The sequence below is a fragment of the Triturus cristatus genome, chromosome 2_2 (genome assembly GCF_964204655.1).
Source record: "Triturus cristatus chromosome 2_2, aTriCri1.1, whole genome shotgun sequence".
NCBI lineage: Eukaryota > Metazoa > Chordata > Amphibia > Caudata > Salamandridae > Triturus > Triturus cristatus.
Genome location: NC_140582.1, coordinates 1,043,547,546 through 1,043,570,888, shown reverse-complemented (window position 1 = coordinate 1,043,570,888; position 23,343 = coordinate 1,043,547,546). Strand labels below are relative to the sequence as shown.

The 23,343-nt window shown below is 48.0% G+C and overlaps 1 protein-coding gene across 1 annotated transcript in view; it reads right to left on the bottom strand.

Annotated features, from left to right (window-relative positions):
- Positions 1 to 23,343, bottom strand: part of SLC75A1 (solute carrier family 75 member 1) — a 161,992-nt gene that overhangs the window by 28,473 nt on the left and 110,176 nt on the right. The window contains 3 exon segments of the mRNA XM_085642503.1: positions 2,840 to 2,929; positions 3,683 to 3,730; positions 6,842 to 6,932. Of these exon segments, the coding sequence (XP_085498629.1) occupies positions 2,840 to 2,929; positions 3,683 to 3,730; positions 6,842 to 6,932 (229 nt within the window).

Here is a 23,343-nt window from a genome sequence, read left to right as displayed (position 1 = left end):
GCCTTAGACGCCTTACTTTCACCCTGTGACATTTCGCGGTTACCGTTCTCCTCACGGCGCGGTTGTAATTGAAATTCTATATGAAAGCCCCTTACTGTCCGTAGAACCCAAGCATCCCCGTGATAGAAGTCCACATTGGGAAAAAATGCGCCAGACAGCCCCCCACTTTTAGAAGGGAAGAAGCGAGAACACTCACCGGAAGAAATGGAGCCGCCTCCTCCTCTGCCACCTCTGTTTTTACCTCGCCGTCCACGGGTGGGGTAGAAATTTCCAAAGCGGGCTTGTTCTTGATATTGCCCTTGATTGGAGCCTTGTCCTCTGTTCGGATTTAGACAGCCGGATAAGCGGCCCCTACCTCGTCCGGCCCCCCGGAAAACCCAAGGACAAAACACCTTCCTGATGGAAGTTTGAGCCCTATCCAGGGAGGTGAAGGTGTTAACGAACCTCCCTAGCTCCTTGATAAAGGGTTCACCAAAGAGGCCGCCCTGAGCAACTGGTCCAGCCTCAGTGTCCGCCAGGTCCCCTATGATGAGAAGGGACCTGCACTGTTCAGTGGAAAGCGCGCAGTTGGCGCTCCCGAGGAACACCACTACACGCTGGGCCTATGAGGAGAGATGGTCGAGAGATATGAGAGAGCCCGAGACCATGGCTTCTTCCGCCATATCCAAAATTGTGGTAGCAGGCCCCAAGATATCCAATAATTTATCTTGACAGGCGCGCCAGGACCGGTCTATACCCTTTTTAGGGTCTTTAACAAATTTTGCAGGAAGGTAGCCATTCTGGGGTCAATCTCCGGAGTGTCGGCTACCTTCCCCTCCAAGGAAGGGCGGGGACACTCTGCCCTAAGGTAATTACGAGTTGCAGGTTCGAGCGGGCGGCGGATCCTGCTGGCCACATACTGGGCGACTTTCTCGGAGGGGGCCCAGTCAGAGGAGCGCGGGTGTAAGACATCGTCCGGGTCCAGGATATCCGCGCATAAGTTTGTCTCACTAGCGGCTGGCGCCAACTTGGAAGGGAGCCAGGGATGGGACTGTTCAGGAGAGGCATCCGCGTCCCCCTGGTCCTCTGGGTCCCCGCCCGTCAAGGTAATTGCTGGTGGCTCAGTAGAGGGGGGTTGCTGGGGGAACACAACTGGAGAGCAAAGCCTGTTTAAGGCGGGAAAATGCATCGGAATTCACCCCCACGTCTCTAGCACGTTTGGATGGAGGTGGGTGTGCGTCTGAGGCAGGATCACTGGGGGAAAGGCCTGTGGATGAGGCCTGTGCGGCTCTGGCCAGCTTTTCGCAGGCTTGGTCAATCTTGCAGGATAACCGCTCCTCAAGAGGGGTCATGGCCAGTTCCACCGCTTTGTGGATAGATTCATCAACCGCGTCGTAGAAGTCATCGCCCCAGCAAGAGGGTCCTCTTCCCATTGATCGTCTTGATAGACGTCCTCTTGAAAGGTCTCCACGATGAGGTAAGTAAGAGACAACGTGTCAGGTATGACAGGTAAAGACAGCGAGGTGGTAAACCTCAATAAAGGGGGGCTGGGTGTCAGCCGAAATATGGGCGGGCAGTGCTCGCTATGAAAGGCCCGAGAGCCTAGGACCCCAACAGCTCTGGCGCTGAAATTATTTGTGGGCAGCCTGCCTTAAAATGGGACCCTGCAGAGTAAACTGCGTTACAGACCCTGCAGAAACAGAGCATTTTTGGCCTAAAACGTACAGACCCCCAGGCAGAGAAACACTGCAAGTCTGCCTAATGGCAGATACTGACCCGTGAAAACGGGCGTTCAAAGGGGGCGTGAGAATATAGAACAGAAATTGCCTAACGGCAAAAGCACAGACCCGTGTCAGGGGCATCCAGGCAGACGGAAAGACAAGGTTCACACGGCGGTGCAGCGCTGGGTTCCGATGCGCTCAGGAATGCGCAGAATCCTAGGCCCACTCGCCGCATCAGAGAACGCTGTCAGGCGCCCTCTGGTGGCGTCCTGCAGACACCGCAAGCTGGCACCGAGATACGGCCGCTAAGGAGTTAAAAGACTCCCACGGCCGGAGCAAAGTGCCGATTAGCGGCGGCTCGCAAAAGAACGAAACCGCTGTCAAAATAATGGAAAACCACAAACTTGAGAAACAACACGGGTGACGCGGGTCAGGGAAATGGCGCGCCTGCCCTTTACAACCGTGCGGTGAGGAGAACGGTAACCGCGGAATGTCACAGGGTGAAAGTAGCGTCTAAGGCAATAACAAAGCCAGAAGCAATAAAATTCAATAGCAAATAACTAATTCAGTTGTAAAGGCATACACATACATTTCAGTAACAAAATCAATGTACAAGAGAAAAAAGGTGACTTATCTTGGCTGCAAGCAGCGAAGAAGAAGGGTATAATCCTCGCCTCCGGTCCTGACATAGAATTCCCTGAATGCCTTGATATTCCAGCCTCAGTAGCAGAAAGGGGTGGTAGACTGCTCTGACCACATAGCTTAACAAAAATCTAAATTCAGGAATGAAGGGTTGCGGATATATGTGACTAAAAGTAGAACATCTTGTAAAACAACTATTTTAATCATGAACAAATTCGAAATAATGGCCTTTTATACATTACTATTTGCACTAGTTCTGTTAAGTGATTGCTTATGCTGCTTTTAGAATGTGTCCTTGACATTTTAATTTGTATGACTCAACAACTAGAACAAATATGGGTTGAACCACTTGTGGCTGCTTTCATTCCACAACTATTATTATATCATAAGCACTGTAGAGGAGACAGTTCACTCAGATCAGGCACGATAATCTTGTTTCAAGTGATTTCACACATTCAAGCCCCAGCTCTTAATTTTGTAAATATACAAAAACTCACCTGTTGCAGACATTATTGGTCCAAAAGCTCTTGCAAGAGCTCCCAGGGAGCGGAGGATTCCCATGACAGTTCCTTTCTGGCTAACAGATCCTAGACAAAGATTTCAAACAATATTCTTAATTAAATAAGGGATGATTAAGAAAACATGCCTTTCTACCCCAGCAGACTCTTATCTTGTAGTGAACTGTAATCACTTTACAAGAAGCTACTGAGATTCTTCTTAATCTTCTTTACTTATTAATTATATTCTAGTTATTATACTTCTACATCATTTCAGTTACATATTACAACCTTTTGTAGGGAACGTAGTGTTTAAAATCCTTGGTTTGGTTTTAGGAATTTCAGGGCCCGGCTTCTCTTGAATATTCAACATGCTCAAAGGCAAATATGCCACTGCATATAACTATATAAAGGTTCAGGAACACAGATATCCCCTTACTTAGAGAAGGGGCTATCACTCACAATCAATGCAGTAGTCGCAAAGGTTCTATTACAGGAGGCCTTCGGCCCTTATGCATCGACACATTTCATCTATGACACACAGATGGGGTAATGCCCTGTGTTACATCAGGTGATGAGTTTGTGGCCATTAAAGCAATATATTTGACAATCTATACTCAAAATACCACTGGTAATGGAAATAAATTTAAGAAAAGACGAAAAACCATCTTAGTTTATAAATCAGCATCAAGGTATCAAACAACCTACATGAGTACGGAATATCTGCTTTGGCTTCTAGATTATGTATTCACAATATATTTTGATAAAATCAGTAGTATTGATTATTGGATAGTACTGTGACCCTCTGAAACGCCAGGCAAGTTATAAACCATTTGAACTTACCATATGCAGCTACAATAGTGGATAGACAAGGCACAACAATGGCAGCAGCTGTAAAAAAATTAAATAACATATCTGATATCGTAAGACCAAGTAACACAGTTCAGTCATAGTGAAAGTAAAGTTTATTCAATATGGTCTTGATATCAATGTACAGTACAAGGGAAAACCCTAGGCCATCACAAAACAATAAATAAAGAAATTGGAAGCAACATAAAATGATGCAAAATTAGAGTGATTAGTGCTGTTTATTAGAGTTCAGTGCCTCTTGACAGGTTTATGGTATACCATATTCAGCAAACATTTTAATAAGCAATTGCTCTGATTTTGAAACCAATGCCAGGCTTAGCCATTTATTTCTGGTGACTGGCATAACACACCTAGCTGACAAATTCCTAAACATAAAAGAGTAATTTTGCAGAGTTCCTTGTAAACCCTTTCACTCAGGGGACAAGCATACAAAGATAGCTGCCACTAGACTGGAACTTGATGATCCACTGTCTGACTGAGGTGAAGCAGGAACAGATCTACAGTCACCTACAGGGAAACAAAGCAGACCTCCTTGCTGGCATTATTACTTCCAGCAGTGTGATCGTGCCATTAGTATGGATGACAATCTGTGTGTGTTTCCTCCCGGAACCTGCAAGCACCACTGATGTCCTACAGTCATAATTGTCATGACACAGTACATGCACTTCCCTCTGGCCCTCTGGTGAGTAGCACCTTAACTTCTTTTCCATCTTTATCTCCCGATGAGTTTACTGTACTCTGTCGGAAGATTAAGTCTGGATCCCCAGTTGACCCTCTCACTCCTGCTCTATTTTGCTAACTCCATTCTGTGATTTCTCCATGTGCTCGGGGATTGGTAAACTTATGTCTTTCCTCTACAGTGGTTCCCAGAGCGCGGAAACATGCTAAAGTTATGTCACTGCTTAAGAAGCCTTCCCTGGACCCTCGGGAACCAGCTAACTACAGACCCATTTCCCTTCTTCCCTTCCTGGCCAAGGTGACTGAGTCCCATGTTAATGCTGTTCTTTCGGAGTATATAGCTCACAATGCCATCCTTGACCCTTCGCAACATGGGTTCCGTGAGCATCATGGGACTGAGTCTGCACTGTTAGCAGTGTCGGAGGCTATCAAGGACAGTCTGGATAGGGGTGATTCCGTGGCTCTGGTCCTATTGGACCTTAGTGCCGCCTTCAACACCATTTCTCATGCGATTTTACTTACTCGCTTGCAGGAAATTGGTGTCGAAGGTGAGGCCTTAGACTGGTTTTGCTCCTTTCTGAATGATAGGTCGTTTCAAGTGTCTATGCCTCCGTTTTCCTCCCAGGAGCATGCCCTGCCTCAGGGTGTACCGCAGGGCTCAGTTCTTAGTCCGCTCCTGTTTAATCTCTATGTTCGCCCCCTGGCTGCGGTAGCTAAAAGCTTGCATTGGTGTCATATGCTGATGATACCCAGCTGCTGATCTCCTTCTCTAAGAATTGCAATGACAACTTAAAGAAATTTAAGGAGGATCTCTTAGCAGTGGCGGACTGGATGGCGAGTAACTTTTTGCAGCTTAACGCCAGCAAATCCGAGATATTATTGCTCGGGAAGGACCAAGATATATGGTCCGAACGTTGCTGGCCGGAACGTCTTAAACCTGCACCCTCTCCTAAGAAAGTCGTAAAAAACCTTGGGATATGGTTCAACCAAGGTTTAACTTTTGATGTGCAATCCAAGACTGTGGCTGGGGTGTGTTTTGAGCTCCTTCGTGGCCTAAGACCCGTGATTGGCTTTTTCCCACCTAAAGAACGTCAGACCATAGTCCAGGCCTTAATCTTGTCTAGGCTGGACTATGGGAACGTGCTCTATTTGGGCACCAACAGAACCAGCATTCAACGTCTGCAGCGGGTTCAGAACGCCGCAGCGCGATTGCTGGTAGGGCTTCCTAGGTCTAGTTCAGTGACGGCCTTGCTCCCTAAATTGCACTGGCTCCCTGTGGAAAAACGTGTCCAGTTTAAGGCTCTCTGCAAGGCCCACAAAATCTTATCGGGCCAGACCCCTCTGAGCCTGGCCAATCTCTTATCGACCTACACCCCTAGCCGCTCGCTGAGATCGACGGGCTGTGCTTTGGTCTGTGTCCCCCGCATCCAAAAGGCCAGAGCTGGAGGTCGCTCCTTTCGGAACCTCGCCGCCAAACTTTGGAACTCTCTACCGTTTTCTATCAGATCTATTCAACAGCATTTTCCTTTTCGTAAAGCGATAAAGACTTGGTTGTTCTTTGGTCCTGCTAAGTCTTTATAGACTGTGGCCTTGCTGTGTCTGTCCCGGTGACTTGTCCTGGTCAGGGTCGCGCTGGGACGACTCGTTGCTGGGGCAGCCATGCGCGTTACAAATTGAACTAATAATAATAATAATAATAGGCCGGCCTTCGCTACTTTACATTGGATCCCCGTCCAGAAAAGGGTACAATTTAAAGCTCTTTGTATTACCCACAAATCACTGGCAGGAAAGGGCCCGCCTCTGATCCGACCTTATGTACCCAACAGAGCCCTCAGGTCAGAGAAAAAAGGTTTAATCTGTGTACCCAAGATCAAACATGCACGCAGTGGAGGCAGACTGTTTTCATATAATGCTGCCAAACTCTGGAACAGTATTCCCCTGCACATACGGTCTGAACCTGACCATCTTAAGTTTAGGAAACTCGTGAAAACTTTTCTTTTTCAGTAATTTTTCTCGTAGATTACTTGGTGTCTTAGCGCTGGGATGCCCCTGGGTAACCACGCGCTCTACAAATGTTCCTTCATTCATTCATGTAAGTTAATTACTCAGTTGAGATATAACCTAAAAATGAAAAATAATCAATGTGTTTTACTAGAAGTATAAAGGCAAACCTATTTGACTGCTTGTAAAGTTCTAGGCAGCCTTTCTCTCTGATATGTAAAATCACGCCCCTTTTGGTTTGTACTGCACATGCTGCTGGCGATGACTCCTAGAACTTTCATTATCTTGCATGTGTCATTTTCCATAGGTCTCGAGTCATTAGCAACAGGTTGTACCTTACAAATTTTCTGAAGAGACAGGCAAGTGCTGATCTGCTTGTGTGTTACATTTGAATTAATTATTTATCACAGACAACAAACTTGCTGAACATTAAAGGATAACACAAGAACTTACCAAACGAGTACAGGAACAGCCCAATTCCCAGCATGACCATTCCGTTCGCATAGCCAATCAACAAAAAGGCTGGGATGAGAAGCACCATACTCTGGAAAAGATTTTACGGAATATTGTTTTATTCTTTTATGCAAGGTATAATACAATACACTCTAGAGTTAAACATTGGAAAAATAACACCAGTTTTTCAATTGACTCAAGGGACAGCAAGCAATGATGAGTGCAGTTACAGATATCCACAACCAAACTTGAGACCTTCCCATCAAAACACTCCAGACGTTCCCTTCAGATCTCAAATCCCTGCTGTCCTTTCTCACACTTCCAGTTATGTCAACTGAACGATAGCTTAGAGAGGTTGATAAAAGGGAAGTAGCGAGCTATGATTTTCCCTCCTGGAAGACATGGACCTGTATATTAGTCAGAAGGTGTTTATTCTAATTTTTCTCAAATGGTAGCTTAATTTTGGATCATTTGCCTTCAGAATTCGGACTCCCTTCCCAAATAGAGACTGTTCTTTTTACAGTCTGAAGACTGTTAGTCAACATGACAGTGATTTAATCAACAACTTATGTCTAACTATTAATTAGTCTTTCTGTCATGAGGATTTCTAGTGTTGAGGTCACTGTGGGTCCCTGTAACCGAGAAAGAAGAAAAGTAAGAGGCCAAGATGTAAGTCTGTTTTTTCAGCTAATGCCAACCATGACTGCGAAAGGCCCTACCCTATGTATGCACCAGTAGCTCCACCCCTGTCTCCTTGTGACCTGACAGTTTTAAGTTCTAAATGCAGCATCATTCAAGGCTTCCGGATTAAATTAGCATTTGGCCTGTGCTTTTATTTAGTACATTTTTATAATGATGGTAATTATCAATTTTTGTCAAACTTTTTAGATGAAAGTTACAATTCTAATTGTTTGTATTCTAGTAGGCCACATCGGGTTTTCTGCTGGGGTTTTAATGCTAAGTTACAGGCTGGGATTTCTATTTGTTACCAGTCATGAGCCACATTGCCTTGACAACCCGATACTGGACAATTGTGATAAAAGAGGGTCAGAATTTCAATTGCATCTTTTTCTCACAGTTTTTTATTCTACCTTGCATCAAATGAGACTATCGCCACACCTTATAGCGATCACAATCCCCATGTAGCTGCGTTCCTTCCACGTATACCTAAGTTTCGCCATTTTGAAAAGCCTAATTTCTCTATTACTGCTACTCTGATGGGCTCAGGCTGGTATGGAAGTTGTATGAGCCTTGGGGCTTTTTAAAACTTATTTGCGATCATTTCGAACTATTCATTTTATGTTTGTCCGAACATACAAAGCGGGATGATTTGATTAGGTCTTTTATAGATAAATATGCTCTAAAATCAAATTATGCTTACATAAGCCAGTCCCTAATCAACCTCATTCAGCACTTAAGTGGTTTGTTACCTTATGTTCTGGGGCTAGGAGGTAACTATGGAAAGTCCTGAATACTAGACCAAAAGAGACAGCAGCGATTATAGTATGCTGCACACATTTTAAGGCAGCTATTAAAGAAAGTAAAAATGCCTTACCCAAACACAAATGGGATTTCATTATGCTTGCTTGCGAGACTAAGTGTTACATGATTTGGAGTACTGTCAGATAGTAATGTGAATGTATCTAGTAAAAGTGTGCATATTACTACAGAACAATGGGTTGCTCGCTTCTCACGAATGCACTACTCAGCGCCCTGTCCTGATTTGTGTTCCTGGGATAAAATTGAATATGCTACTTACCAGTATGCATCTGTTCTTGGCATGTAGGGCTGCTGACATTCATATCTGTGCATAGATCGCCGCCTAGTGTTGGGTCCGGATGATTGCACATTGTTGTCCTGGAAGAGTCTTCGAAGTATCACGAGATAGGTGGCTCCTCCCCTGGACTACAGTGCGCATGGGCATCCTCTCCATCCTTAGATTGTTTTTCGCCATTGTGGCAGTGATGGAGTAGATACAGTAAGTGATGACCATGCTATACAGTAATTCTGAGTACTGCAGCCGCTACAGGCGCCGGGGAGGAGGGTGGGCGATATGAATGTCAGCAGCCCTACATGCCAAGAACAGATGCATACTGGTAAGTAGCATATTCAGTTCGAGGCATGTGGGCTGCTGAATTCATATCTGTGCATAGATTATATAGCAGTCCCTCCATTAGCGGCGGCTGCCCGTGCCAGCTGCAGCAGTCTGAAAAAGAGTTTGAGAACAGCCTGTCCTACAGCTGCCTGCTGTTTTGAGTGTACATCTACACAGTAGTGTTTGGTAAATGTATGTATAGTGGACCATGTGGCTGCTCTACATATTTCCTGCAAAGGAATGTTTCCCAGGAAAGCCATGGACGCACCTAACTTTCGTGTTGAGTGGGCTCGTGGGGGAATCGTTTATGTGCGTTTAGCTTTTAGATAGCAAATTTGAATACATTTAACGATCCATCTGGCTATCCCTGCTTTGGAAATGGTGTTGCCCTTGTGTTGTGGAGAAAAGGCAACTAAAAGCTGTTTTGTTTTCCTAAAATCCTTTGTCCTGTCTATATAGTACATGAGGGCCCTCTTTACATCTAGTGTATGGAGCATTCTCTCTGCGACATTTTGTGGACTTGGAAAGAAAACAGCCAGTTCAATAGTCTGATTCATGTGGAACTGCGATATCACTTTAGGCATGAATTTGGGGTTGGTACGTAGTAAAACTCTGTTTGCGTGAACCTGTATGAATGGCTCTTGAATGGTTAGTGCCTGGAGTTCACTAACTCTTCTTAACGAAGTGATTGCCACTAAGAAAGCTACTTTCCAGGTGAGGAATTGAATCTCACATGAATGGAGAGGTTCAAAAGGTGGACCCATTAATCTTGTGAGGACCACATTGAGGTTCCACACTGGTGCCGGTGGGTGTCTTGGGGAAATTACTCGTTTGAGTCCCTCTAAGAACGCTTTGATGGCAGACACTCTGAATAAAGAGAGGTGCTGCCTGTTTTGAAGATAGGCTGCTATTGCGGTTAAATGGATACGTATGGAGTTGTATGCCAGATTGCATCGGTATAAGTGTAAGAGATAACAGATGATGTTTTGAATGGATGCGTCCAGCGGGTTAATGTCATTGTTGGTACAATAAATGACAAACCTTTTGCATTTAGCCGCATAGCAAGCTCTGGTAGTGGGTCTTCTGGCCTCCTTGATGATCTCCATACATTCAGGTGGCAGGTTTAGGTAGCCAAACTCTAAGACTTCAGGAGCCAGATTGCCAGGTTCAGCTGTTGCGGATCTGGGTGCTGAATTTCGCAATGGTTCTGCGTTAAAAATGCGGGTTTGATCCGCAGCCTTTGATGCGGCACCACGGAAAGTTCTAGAAAGGTGGTGTACCATGGTTGGCGTGCCCATGTGGGAGCAACTAGGATGAGTGTCAGTGAGTGCTGTCGCAGTTTGCGTGCCACTAGCGGTATTAATGGCGCTGGGGGAAAAGCGTACGCAAATCTGCCGGACCAGTTCATCCATATCGCATTGCCCTGTGACTGCGGATGTGGGAACCTGGCGGCAAAGCTTTGGCATTTTGCGTTTTTGTTTGTGGCGAATAGGTCTATCTCTGGATGACCCCACTGTTGGAAGTACGGTTGGAGTACTGACGGATGTAGCTCCCACTCGTGCATCTGGTGGCTGTGTCTGCTGAGCAGATCCGCCATCTGGTTGTCCTTGCCCGGGAGGTGTTCCGCCATGAGGAATATGTTCCTCTGAATGGCCCACTTCCACATGCTCTGAGCCAGATGAGACAACTGTGGAGAGTGTGTTCCTCCCTGCTTCTGTATGTAGTACATGGCAGTCATGTTGTCCGTCCGGATCAACACGACTTTGTTGCACAAGTGTACTTTGAATGCCTTCATGGCTAGGAAGATTGCCATCAGTTCCAGAATGTTGATGTGCATCTTCTTTTGCTGTGTCGTCCATAGTCCCTGCACTGTATAATTGAGTACATGAACTCCCCATCCCTGGAGAGAGGCGTCCGCTGTCAGTATTATTTGCGGAACAGGCTCTTGGAACGGTCGGCCCTTGCAAAGGTTTTGTGGATTCCACCAATGCAGAGAGTTGTATGCCCGACCGCTCACCAACACTAGGTCTTTCAATTGTCCGTGAGCCTGATTCCATTGACGTGCTAAGCACTCCTGAAGCGGGCGCATATGTAGTCTCGCGTGCGGGACTATGAAAATGCAGGAGGCCATCATGCCTATCAACTGCATGAACACTCGCGCAGGAAGGGAGTGTTGAGGTTTGAACTTTGTGATCAGCAGTTGCCTGCTGTTGATCCTCACTAAATTTGGCTGAGCTGTGGCTGCCAGAGTGTTTATGGTCGCGCCCAGGTACTGTCGTACGTGTGCGGGTTGAAGATGTGATTTTGGGTAATTTAGTGAGAATCCCAGACTGTGAAGAAGGTGAATGGTGAGGGACATGTGGCTGGCACATTGCTGGGCTGACTTTGCCTGAACAAGCCAGTCGTCCAGGTAAGGGAAGACGTGAACGTGCTGTCTTCGTAGATGTGCCGCCACTGTTGCTAGGCACTTGGTAAAGACCCTGGGTGCCGTCGTTACTCCGAAGGGGAGTACTTTGAACTGATAGTGATGCCCCTGAATAGTGAACCTGAGATATTTTCTGTGTGATGGGTGTATGGGTATGTGGAAATACGCATCTTTCAAGTCCAGTGTGGCTAGGAAGTCTCCCTGACTGAGTAACGGTAGAACCTGCTGTAGGGTGAGCATATGGAAATGCTCTGATAGAATGTAGTGGTTGAGGGGTCTGAGGTCTAGTATAGGTCTGAGCGAACCGTCCTTTTTTGGGATTAAGAAGTACAGAGAGTACACCCCTGTCCCCTGTTGGTCAACGGGCACGACTTCTATTGCACCTTTTTGCAGCATACTTAGTACTTCCTGCTGCAATAATGCCAAGTGCTCTACGGACATAGGACGGTGCTTTGGCGGTATGTTTGGTGGAGTGGACGTTAATTCTAGGCAGTAACCGTACTGGATAATGTCCCTGACCCACCTGTCTGTGGTGATGGTTTTCTAGACTGACAGGAACTGCTGGAGTCTCCCCCCGACAGGTGTTATGTGGTCGGGGGGCAGGGAGAAGGCGTCACTGTTTGTTTTTGGGGGAGGACCTGGTGTTGCCGTACCCACGTCCTCTGCCTTTGGTGCTGGATCCACGATATCCACCTCTGGTGGTTTTATCATAGTTACTTTGTGTGCCCCCTTTATTGTACTGCTGCTGGGACCCCTGACCTCTAGCTGCTCCTCTATTTCCGGGGCGACGAAAGGAGCCCCTAAGAAACTTCTGCGACTGCAGAGCCCCCATTGATTTTGCAGTTTCAGTGTCTTTCTTAATTTTTTCGAGGGTAGTGTCAACTTCAGGGCCAAATAAATAGTCTGGGTTGACCGGTTGATTTAAGATATTGTTCTGAATCTCTGGCTTGAATCCTGAGATTCTCAACCATGCGTGCCTCCTCAACATGACGCTTGTGTTGATCGCCCTTGCCGCAGTGTCGGCTGCATCCAGTGCGCATTTGATGGACGCATTGGTAAGGAGTTGTCCCTCTCTGATAAGGAGCTCTGCTGCCTCTTTGTATTCATCTGGCAAATGTTGTAGCAGTGATTCTAGTGTGTCGTAGTGGGACCTATCATAACGGGCCAGGAGTGCCTGTGTGTTGGCAATGCGCCAGATGTTTGCCGCTTGCGCTGCTATTCTTTTGCCTGATGTCTCCAGCACTTTGGACTCCTTGTCGGGGGGAGGAGCATCACCCGTTGTTTGTGAATGGGCTCGTTTGCGAGCATTAGCAACAACCATGGAGTCTAAAGGTAACTGACCCCTAATGTACATAGGGTCTCCGGGTGCAGGCTTGTATTTATTTTCGATTCTGGGGTTTAGCACCCGTGCCCTGGTTGTTTCTTTAAAAATGTCTTTTGCAGGTTTTAGAACTCCCTTCAACATTGGCAGAGTTTTGACGATTTTCTCAGAGGAGGCGAAAGTGTCCACTAAGAAGTCTTCTTCTACAGTGTCAGAATGGAGTTCCACTCCATGATTGGCAGCAGCCCGTTCTATGAGGGCATTAAAGGCAGCAGTGTCCTCTGTGGGAGATGTCTTTATATTGTAAAGCTGCGTGTCAGGAGTATCTGGTGCATTACCCTGGTCGGTGGGGTCATCCCATGCCTGATCCGGGTCTTGCAAGTGATCCTCAGGATCGATATCCCCAGGGTAGGTGGTATCATCCCCTATATAGTCCTCTCCTGCGTCTGCCTCTGAATGCGTAGGAGAAAAGGACGGCGGATCCTGATGGAAGGGTTGAAAGTGTTCATGAAGCTCTGGTTCTGAACCTGCCGGCAATTTGTGTTTCAGAGGAATCTTGTATGAGTCCAAGCCCTTCTCTGGCGTGATTTTCCGCTTGTGGAGCATCAGCCTACCAGTGTCGGCGTCGATAAAGGGTGCCTGCGAAGGCTCAATATCGGTTTGTCCAGTGGAGAGGGACTGTGTTTGGCGGACACGTGTCCGGATTTCGAACATTTTCGGCACCGTGGGTGGCGGCAGTCCAAATGTGATGTGCGCCGGCGCCGAGTGTGATTTTGTGGCCTTGTGCATTTCGGGACCCGACGTAGAGTGGAGGGTTGCCCGGTCTCTGATGCGTTGCAACGATGCTGAGACCTGTTGCACGGTGAACGCAGATGGCGCCTTGGAACCGATCGGCACCTTGGAGGTAGGCGTCGAAGCGGCATCCGACTTATTTCCAGTCTTTGGGTCGTCGATCCGAAGGGAGGTATCGACGCTCGTCGGAGTCGATGATTTTGCAGGCGCCGCCGTCTTCGACGTCGACGCAGACGGGTCGGCCACCTTGACCTTGGGGGGTTGGGCCGTAATCTTCGGTGCCATAGGCCGAGGCGCCTTGTGGGGACCGAGGGCCTTCTTCTTTGGCTCGACGCCCGGACCCGTTGCGGTGAGCTCGGCACCGAAATCCCTTGTGGCGCGGTCGGTGCCGATGACCTTTGCCGGCGTCGAAGGAGTGGAGGGCTTCGAGCCGATCGCAACCAGTTTCACTTTCGGTTGCGATGGAACCGGTGCGACGAACGGTTTCGGTTTCACTGAAGGGATTACAGTCGTCTTCGATAATAATGGCTCCTGTGAAACGTTCGAGGCGGGGCCGAAGAACCGTGTGACTGATATTGGGTAAGGCCCGCAGGCGATCCCTCGACCTGAGCCTTATGACGACTTAGTCTCTCGGCCTCCGTATCGACGGGTTGGCCTAGCTCTTCGCTGGAGCTATCTTCCTCGGCCCCAAAGGCCTCATTGTAGTCTCCTACCTCTTCGACGACGTCTTCGCCCTCAAAGATCACCTCATCGTCGTCTTCCGATCGGGAGTCATGTTCGGAAGCGTGGCTGGAGTCTACGTCTTCTACGCTCTCGGCGTCTTCGTCTTCGGTGCTAAAGATGTTGGCCGGGGCAGGCGCCGATTGCTGTGCCTCCAATCTCGCTGCCCGTCGATTCCGGAGAGTCTTCTTCGAGCGGAACCGGGCACAGGCCATACATTTCGACTCATCGTGATCCGGTGAGACATTTGTTGCATACCGGATGGACGTCGATGTGTGGGTATTTCGCGTGGCATAAGGGACATCTCTTGAAGGGAGTCCTCGATTCCATCGTCGATCGAAGTTCGATGTTCGGACCAAAGCGGATCCGAAAACCGTGAAAAAGGTGCTAAAACACTAAAGAAACTGGTCGATACCGAACGGGAACAGTACCGACGAGATCTAAAGGCCTTTTGGCCTTAAACTGAAGTTTCCAAACTTGAGCTAAGATAAGCACATCCAAACCCAATGGCGGAAAAAAACAATCTGAGGATGGAGAGGATGCCCATGCGCACTGTAGTCCAGGGGAGGAGCCACCTATCTCGTGATACTTCGAAGACTCTTCCAGGACAACAATGTGCAATCATCCGGACCCAACACTAGGCGGCGATCTATGCACAGATATGATTTCAGCAGCCCACATGCCTCGAACCTTATGCAACCACAAAGGGAACCCTAACTGTTGAGATAAGTGAGGTCATTATTGCTTTGCAAGAGAGTTCCTAAGGTAAGGCGCCTGGGCCAGATGGAGTAAGCGGTGGGATTTCCAAGAGTAAAGTGGACCTCTGGACTCCATAACTAAATCATGTTTTTTTAATAAGTAATCTGTTTATTGTATACCACATTATTGGTAATTATCCACTATTGTACCTATTTTTAAACAAGCATTTGCAATGCAATAGGTCTCACGGAATAGATCTATTGGCATTCTAAATGATGTTTTTTTACCTAGGGCAGGTGTGTACGAATGTGAGCCCGGTCATATAACAGAAAATAGGCTTACAAAGAATCCAGGTCCTCTATGGTCGGATTAGGTCAGTAGTGTGGTGGCTAACGCACTAAACAAACCACTCTGGAAAATAAGTGCACAAGGACTCCAGCAACGCAGTTAAGGGTACTGTGGATTAATTGCCCAGTCAGTCATGGTGGAGCTTGAAAATGTGAAGGGCTCTAGCAGCGAGTAAGAGTATATAATGATGGAGCCAACTGGGCACGAAAAGAGAGATAGGGATGTGCTATATATCATAAAAGGAAAACCTCCCTACTCCTATGCGGTGTGATGGCATTGGAATGTGTGGGGCAGTTATATACCATGGCAGGTAGGAAGTTTAATTTACAAGTTCTCAGGGGCTGTGTGTCAAAGTAGGAAGCTCTGGGCATGAACAGTGTCCATGCGGGCAATGCAGTATCTCCCAAATCAGGGACTGTGTGCATTACTGTGAGTTGTATTAGTGGGGGCGGGGGCAGAGATTCATCTCAGTTGCGCTCACAGGGTGATGACATGGGCTGTTGCAGGTGGCTCTGTACTGTGGGATGTGGCTGTGCGACATGCCAGGGAGATGGCTGCAAAGCTTGGGATCTTGTTCACTGCAGAGATGAAGTCCTGAATTTGACCTTGATGTGTGAACACGCTGCTGAGAACAGCAAACTTGCAATGCGAAGGCACAGATCATGTGATGCTGCAACCACAGAGAGGAAGGGCATGGAGAAGGATGAAGGACTGATGATATATAGAACAAACAGTTCTACAGGACGGCCGCCATGATGGAACAAGCAGGAAGTAGGCAGAGTAGAAAGATTAACATAAGGCGAGGCATCAATAGTAACAAACTTTCAATTTTTAAAATATTACTTTAAGGCGGTAATATAAATGCAGAGGAAGCTCTCCATTCCCATGAGCTGGCATATGTTAGGCGAACACAGTGCTATGAGGAGTGGGGCGCCTTTGGCAGTTTCGCCTCGTGCCACCTTACACTGCACATGGGGGTGGATGTGTGAACTGAGTAAAAGAAGTTGCAGCAAAGCTCAGGTGCCTTCCAGGGAGCAGCGGGTGGTGGAGTTGTACTGCCCGAGGCTTCATGCATCTGTTAAGGGTACTGCCAGGCAAGCAGCGAGGGGCAGTATGTGGCATCATTAGACAATAATAATACACACATGCAAATAACAAGCTGCAAGGGGTGGGAGGTACTGTTGTGGGAACGGCATAGGGAGATTAAGTAAACTGCCAGCTGTGAGGAGAGAGTGGAAAGTAAACAATAGTGAAAGGATTCATGTAGCAGGGGCAGTCTTCAGGGAAGAACAAAACAGCCCAAAGGCGGGCCAAATGTATGGTACTGACAAACTAAAACAAAGTAATTTGTACAGGCAGACAAAAGAACCAATGGTAAGTGAATGGCGCGTTCAAAGCCCATAGACTGAATACCACACGTCTCAAAGACAACGCATGCGCTGCTTAAGCAAGATCTAAAAAGGGGACAGAAAGCAGCCTAGTTGCTGTAGGCCTATTCCTCTTATTGCTTTAACTATGAAAATTATTGAAAGGGTTATATAAAATAGGATTAGTGACTGCGCTCCTGAGCATATTATCATCAACTCTTGCCATCATGGATTCTGTGAAGGTCTAGGTACACTGGAGCAATGCCTAAATCTCCATCTGATTGCAGATAAATATGTTCCTGCAAAGCGCTGCACAGTCTGCCTAGCCTTCATGGATTTATCTTGAGCATTCAACCGTGTAAATCAGTTGAGCTTTAGCAAATTCTTTTAGGGCAGGGTCTCTATGAGGCTTTGGTGTAGAGGCTAGTGTGTGTTTTTGACCGAATGGTGAGCTTTCTGTCCCTTTTAAGTTAGGGCGTGAAGTGAGATGGCTGTTTTAGCACGTATTTTGTTTCTCCTTTATATTAATGATTTGAAACAGCACCTAGTGAATCTGCAACTGGATGTGCCCCTAATTAAATCCTTACCAGTACCGGCTCTATTGTACGCAGATGACGCAGTAAAACTAGCTTGTACACCAAAAAACGCGTGAAGCTTTTGGTCAGAAGTCTTGTAAATTTTATGTCAGAATTAAATTTGGAGACAAACTTTAATAAGTCGAAAATAATAATCTGCAGTAGCCGAAAGAAAATGTTAAGGTCTATATCTATTAATGGCATTTTATCAAAGGTTTCTCCGTTGCCATACTTGGGGGGTAATTTTTGCCCACTACAATTCATGGAGCCATAATCTGTTTGCTCGGAGTCTGTGGGCACCCTGTTCTCCTCATTGTTTGCAATAGGTAGCAAGCCGCTTGCCCCCCTGATGGAAATCTACAGCAGACTATGTGTCCCAGTTGCTCTGTATGGTTCAAGAATTTGGGGATACTCAAATGTGTAGCCTATACAGCTAGAAGAGAATTGCTGTCTAACCTGCCTTTTGGTTGTTTTCCCCCCTTCGGCTCCACTTTTATTTGTCATGATGAGCTTCGCCTCCCGTATACAGAAGACCATTTTAAAGTAGCTCCTTTATTACTGTGGCTTTCAGTTTGGTCCAACCCTCTTGCCATTTGTAACAAATCTGTTATTATGGATTGTCTAAGTTGTAAAGGAGGTCATTTGTCCTAGGTTAAGGAAGCTCTTAAGAACGTGGGGAGATTTGATCTGTTACGGACCAGCCACTATTTGTAAGCCAGACAGAACTTTAAAAAAATCTTTCTAAACTTCAGACAAACGGAAAGGGAGGATGTTGAATTGTTCAAGCCCTCGGTTAGGATTTATGTTAATACTCGGACATGTCTGGAAACCAAACCTTTGTTAAAGGTCCCTAGGATGGATCACTATGTACTCGTTTCCGGACCGGGTTTATTGGTTCTCACATTTGTTTCCTATTGGGTCAATATGATTATTCCAAAATGTGCATTTGTCCCTGTGATGGCCTCTCTAACCAGACACTTTTGCACTTTGTATTCTTTTGTAAAAAATCTTTTATTCCTTTACTAACACTATATAATTTTACACAGTGTAGACCAGCTCTGTGTTTTTCTGCAGCTTCTAAAGGGGAATGACGTTTGCCTTGCAGTGAGCTCCTTTTTAAGATCAGTCATAAAATCCTGCAAGTCATTGCCTTTTTAACCATTAACATTTGGATTTTATAATCCCATTGTCTTTTAAATGTCTTATTGTATCATGTATGTGTATGCCTTTTCACGGTTATGTCTTATAATTGAAAGAAGTACTGTTGACTGACTGACTGGTTGATCTGACAGATTGCCAGACACCACCCATTGGTTCATCCTCTTCTGGAAAATGATTCCACGCTCTTGTGGGCTTCTGGCTCACCCTTCCCTTTCCAGCACCTGAGACACAATATTGTCCTGCAAGGCTCTGCTCCCTTGTTGTGAGAGGACTTGTTTCTCAGACAGCTGCTATACTAAAGTAGTCACTTTGCTCTCCTCTTCAGTAAAAGGCAAGGACAATCAAAGACCTTTGCTCTGCCCTACACGGTGAGTCTCGGCTCCAGACACTTCCTAATGCTTCTTAAGGATTTGTTCCATGGAGTATGAACTCTTCCTAGGATTCCCTATCAGGCAGCCTTCTTTCCACCCTGAGGGAGCCACCTTACCAACTGTATTCCTTGGTGCAAGGGTGCCTGCGTTACAGGCCGGATTGTTTATGTGGAGGAAGGGACATCTTCCTGCACAAAAACAATCCTCTGAGACTTTTTCCTCTAAGTGTGCTGCAGAATGCAGCATACTTAGAAAGAGGTAAAAACAAGGAGAGTTAAAGATATTTCTCCTAGGTTGCCTCCCCTGCGAAGGCGTAGCATTTTGACGCATTCCAGGGTTTACCACTATTGGTAAATCTGGGAATGTTTCAGAATCCATGTGTGGATGTATGGGAATTCTCATACTCCACTCATGGAACGCTCCCTGGGGCAGAGTTACACAAGGCAGCGGCTTGCGCTGCCTTGCGCTGCCTTGCGCTGCCTTGCTTTACTCCAGATTTACCAAGCCACACAGGGCCACATAAGGTGATGTACGAGACCACTCCCCTTGAAATCCTCTTCTTACCCGCTTTGAAACCCTGGCCCACCCATATTATTTGGCCCTCCAACAGTGAGCTATCCATCCCCTTTATACAATTTGCCTGCCTCTTCACATGCCTGCCTCTTCACAATAGGATTATTAAAGAGGTATGCATCATGCCTCTTTATTGTGGGGAGGATGGGAACAAGGGCAGGGAACCCACCTAATAAATATTGACTTCAAACTGAGGGCTCAACCTTCCTCTCTCTTTTGAGAGGAAGGTATGATACGTTTAGAAACTGTGCCAGAGAAGATCCTTGTTCATAGCTGAAATGAAGTAATTGCTTGTTTTGCCCAGGAGTGGACAGTAATTGCGGAGTTTCTCTCCCCACAGTTACATAACAACTCAGCAAGATTCCACAGAGTTCCGCCATGGAGTGAAAAATATGCATGTCGCACTGCTTGTGCTGCAATTTAGCGCCAGTAGAGCGAGAAGCTCTGTAAAATGGGGCCGAATTGCACCATGCAGTGCGCAAGAGCGCGTGGACATTTGAGTTCATTTTGCTGCCGCTCGAGTAGAAAATCTACTCGAATGGCAGTAAATCTACTCAAGAGCAGCCCTCTGACCGCATTAAAATATCTATCTAGGGGATACCAAATCTCGCTTAAGGTCTCCCGCTCACATTTCTGGAGCCTTTTTTTTTTTTTTTTTTTTTTTTTTTTTTTGAAACCTTTATTGACATCGTAATCAATTACACATATGGGCCTACAACCCCCGGGGCCGGCCGCTAGACACGAAAATCACAGCAAGCAAGGCTATCACAGTCAGTACCTCGGGGAGCAAAATCTCGTCGCTAGCAGACTCCCAATCTTGAACAGCCCAGGTAGGAGATCAGGATAATAAAGGTTTACATTTTATGATGAAAGGATGAAAGGATCAGGTGCCAAACAGTTTCCCAGATAACGAAAAATGGCAGGCAGAGCGATAAATGTCAACAATATACAGCAATCTATCTTAGCAATGGCACTTGAAACAGGAAATTAAGGATGTAGAGAAAGGACACGGCCATTGCGTCTGCAACCCCCTGCCCCAAGACCCAGGAGACTCCACGGAAATTATGGCACTCCGGAAACAGTAACGATTGACAACAACGGAGTACTATCCTACTGATCCCAGGAAAAGGACAGGAAAGAATAAGAGAAGAAAAAGAGGCCATGGAAAAAGGAGACGAAAGACTAAAGAATCCCCCCCCCCAACCCCCCACCCTGCACCTCTGCAGATGAGTACGGCCCCTCCCCCCAGCAGCGTGCCTGTCGCCCCGGAACCAGACCCGAAATATAGAAGAAACAGAGAAAGGGAGTAGAAAAAGAGCCCCCACCAGACGGGGGGGGTTGAGAGAGTATTAATAAACTGGAGGAGGGCCTACAGAACACGCCCCCGACTTCTCCCTCTTGCACCATACGTTGTCCCATAAAGCAAGCAATAAAGAACCCCAAATCGACCCCGTCGAGAAAGGAGAAAGGAGCAGTGCATATTTAGTACATCCACAATTATACCGTGTGAACACACAACTCCCGAGCCCGCCCGCCTAGTAGGTGACCACCTCTGGAGGGTCAGCATCATCCTTGGCCACTCTTTGAAAACCCACCCATGCCTACCCCACGTCCCAGAGCCATGTCCAATGTCACCAGGGAAAGAGGCGTCCAATAAAACTCAGGAAGCAACACACACCGGTAGGGTAGAGGGCTCAGAAGATCGATACAGTCAGTTCTATGGAGGATCGTCTTTCCCAATGCCGAGCCAGGATTTACACTGCACACCAGGCCCAGGGAGGCGGAATCAGCCAGAGCGGGCGACCGTAGCCTGGAGGCTGCCCGGGTCATCGGAGGCCACGCACGGGTCGAGGCCACCCCCCCCCACTCAGGCCAAAGACCATCGGTACCGACCAGATCCACCGCCAGCTGATCGCACGTTGACATTCTGTCCGGAGAGTCCAGGCGTGCACTATTCACCGGGGCGATCACGACGTTGTCCCCCCGTGCGCGGCATGAGAAGTCCCAGCGTACCTGGGGATAGGCAGGTGGCAGCTGCTCCGACGCCGATGTCACTCCATCGAGCTTGCTCCCCAACACCCAGGCGCCGTGAATCAAGGTGGCGTGTAGGGCACCGAGAGCCTCGAGAAGGTCCCCGTACCCCAACGCAGCTCCCGGCTCCCGCTCCGCTACGTTCCTCAGAGTCGCACCCTCCCAATCCTGCTGAGACCCGGTGTACAGGATGTTGGACTCTGTCGCACCAAAATAGCCACAGGGTAGGTCCATCCCAGATCGGGACCGGGACTCAGACACAGGCGCCTCGGGTTCCATGGCACTGGTGGCAGATTCCGAAGGCAGACAAACAGGGTGTCCGGTGTGTGGTCCTGGGCCACAGTCGCCCCCACCACGGACCAGCGCCCGCGAAAATCCGGGAGCGGCCCGCGAAAATCACCAGAGAGTCTTGAAGTGCCACCTCGGGCACACACGCGTTCAGCTACGCTTTAGACACCCACTCCCTGGCGACTCGTGCGGCGGGGGCCGTAAAGCTATGCCCCAAACTGCGTCAAATTTTAGTGTTGTTATAGGCCACGTTAGGAATGGGGCGAGCTCAGGTACCTGTGCGGTTCTTCCCGGGCACCGTCAGACACCAACAAGCCAGAAGGGATCCAGCACGAGCTCCACACCCTCCGCCGAGCTCCCCCCCAAATGAGTGGGCCTCCTATTCAGTTAGTCGGCGCAGGCAGCACAACAGTCTCTGCTAACGGTATGGGACCGAGCGTTTCAGGCTGCACTGAGCCGCACCAACCTGCCGAGTCTCCCCGCTCCGTTAGCTCAGGATGACAAAGGCCGGGGCAGGGGGGAGCGGACACCGCCAGCAGGTCAATGGCCCTCGAGCCGGGCTCGCAAGAAGGTCCCCGCGGCCAAAGCGGCCGCGACAATAGAGCGCGGCGGTGCGCCGTGCTATCGCGCCACCGCCGTGAAAAAGGGAAGCCGGCCAAGGGCGTCTCACCAGGGGCCACAGTCAGGTGGGGGCGTAGATCGGATGCCCCGGTGCAGGTCCAGGCAATTCTGAGGGCAAGCAGTGGTCCCGGTGAAGCGGGGACAACAGGAGTAATCCTTTGTTAGGGACGAGCCGCCGCCATCTTCCCCCTCGCGGTCGGCTCGCCCCGCCTCACCCCGGTCAGAGCGTTTCGGTGCCGCTCCGGAGCCCAGTCTCGGCTCCCCAATCCTCAGCGCTGCTGCTGCCGTGTGTCCGCCCAGTCGCCGCCCAGGCCGCTCGGGACAAGGATCCCTTCGCCGGCCCCACAAGTTGCGGCGCCACCGCCGGGTGTCCAACCGCCCGGCTGGGCTCGTCACTGTGCGTCCCGGCTTCAGGCCCTGGCGAAGGACGAGGCTTCCGGGGACGATTTCTCCGCGGTTGGACGAGCTACGAACACCGGAACCGGCGGGATGGGGTCCGTCGGTATTCCGGTCACGGGATCTGTCGAGGGAGGAAGCGGATCAGTGGTCAGGATAGTCGCGGGCGAGGATGGACGGCGGAGCTCCCTCACAACGCGGCCATCTTCAGCCCATGCTTGGCTCCTCCTCCACATTTCTGGAGCCTTACCGGAAAATTCCGCCTTGCGGTGATTGGCTGTATTTGGCCGGAACTCGGTGTTACAAGAGTAACAGGGAGTCACCAAATTTGGCTAAACTATAAGTTACACAAACAAATCTTCCAGACTACTCGGGTATTAAAAATATAAAACAGGAATACTGACAAACATTTTTTGGAGCTAAACAAGTGGGTATTGGGTTTGTCCTACGCGCACAGTGATGGTGAAATACTGTCAAGATAAATATATTTATAATAATAACCGGGGTTGGCATATACCATTGCAGATATTTATGTAAAAAAGACTTTCTGAAACCACACAAATACCTGAAGTTAAATAAAAAGATTCTGAGAGGAGTGCAATAATAACCAATTAGAATGCTGCACTTTTAAAACATACAGATCAGCCCATGATAGGCTTTACAACAATGTGAAGGGGTGGGACAATTGTCAGCGAAATAAACTTTTCTAAAGATTACTG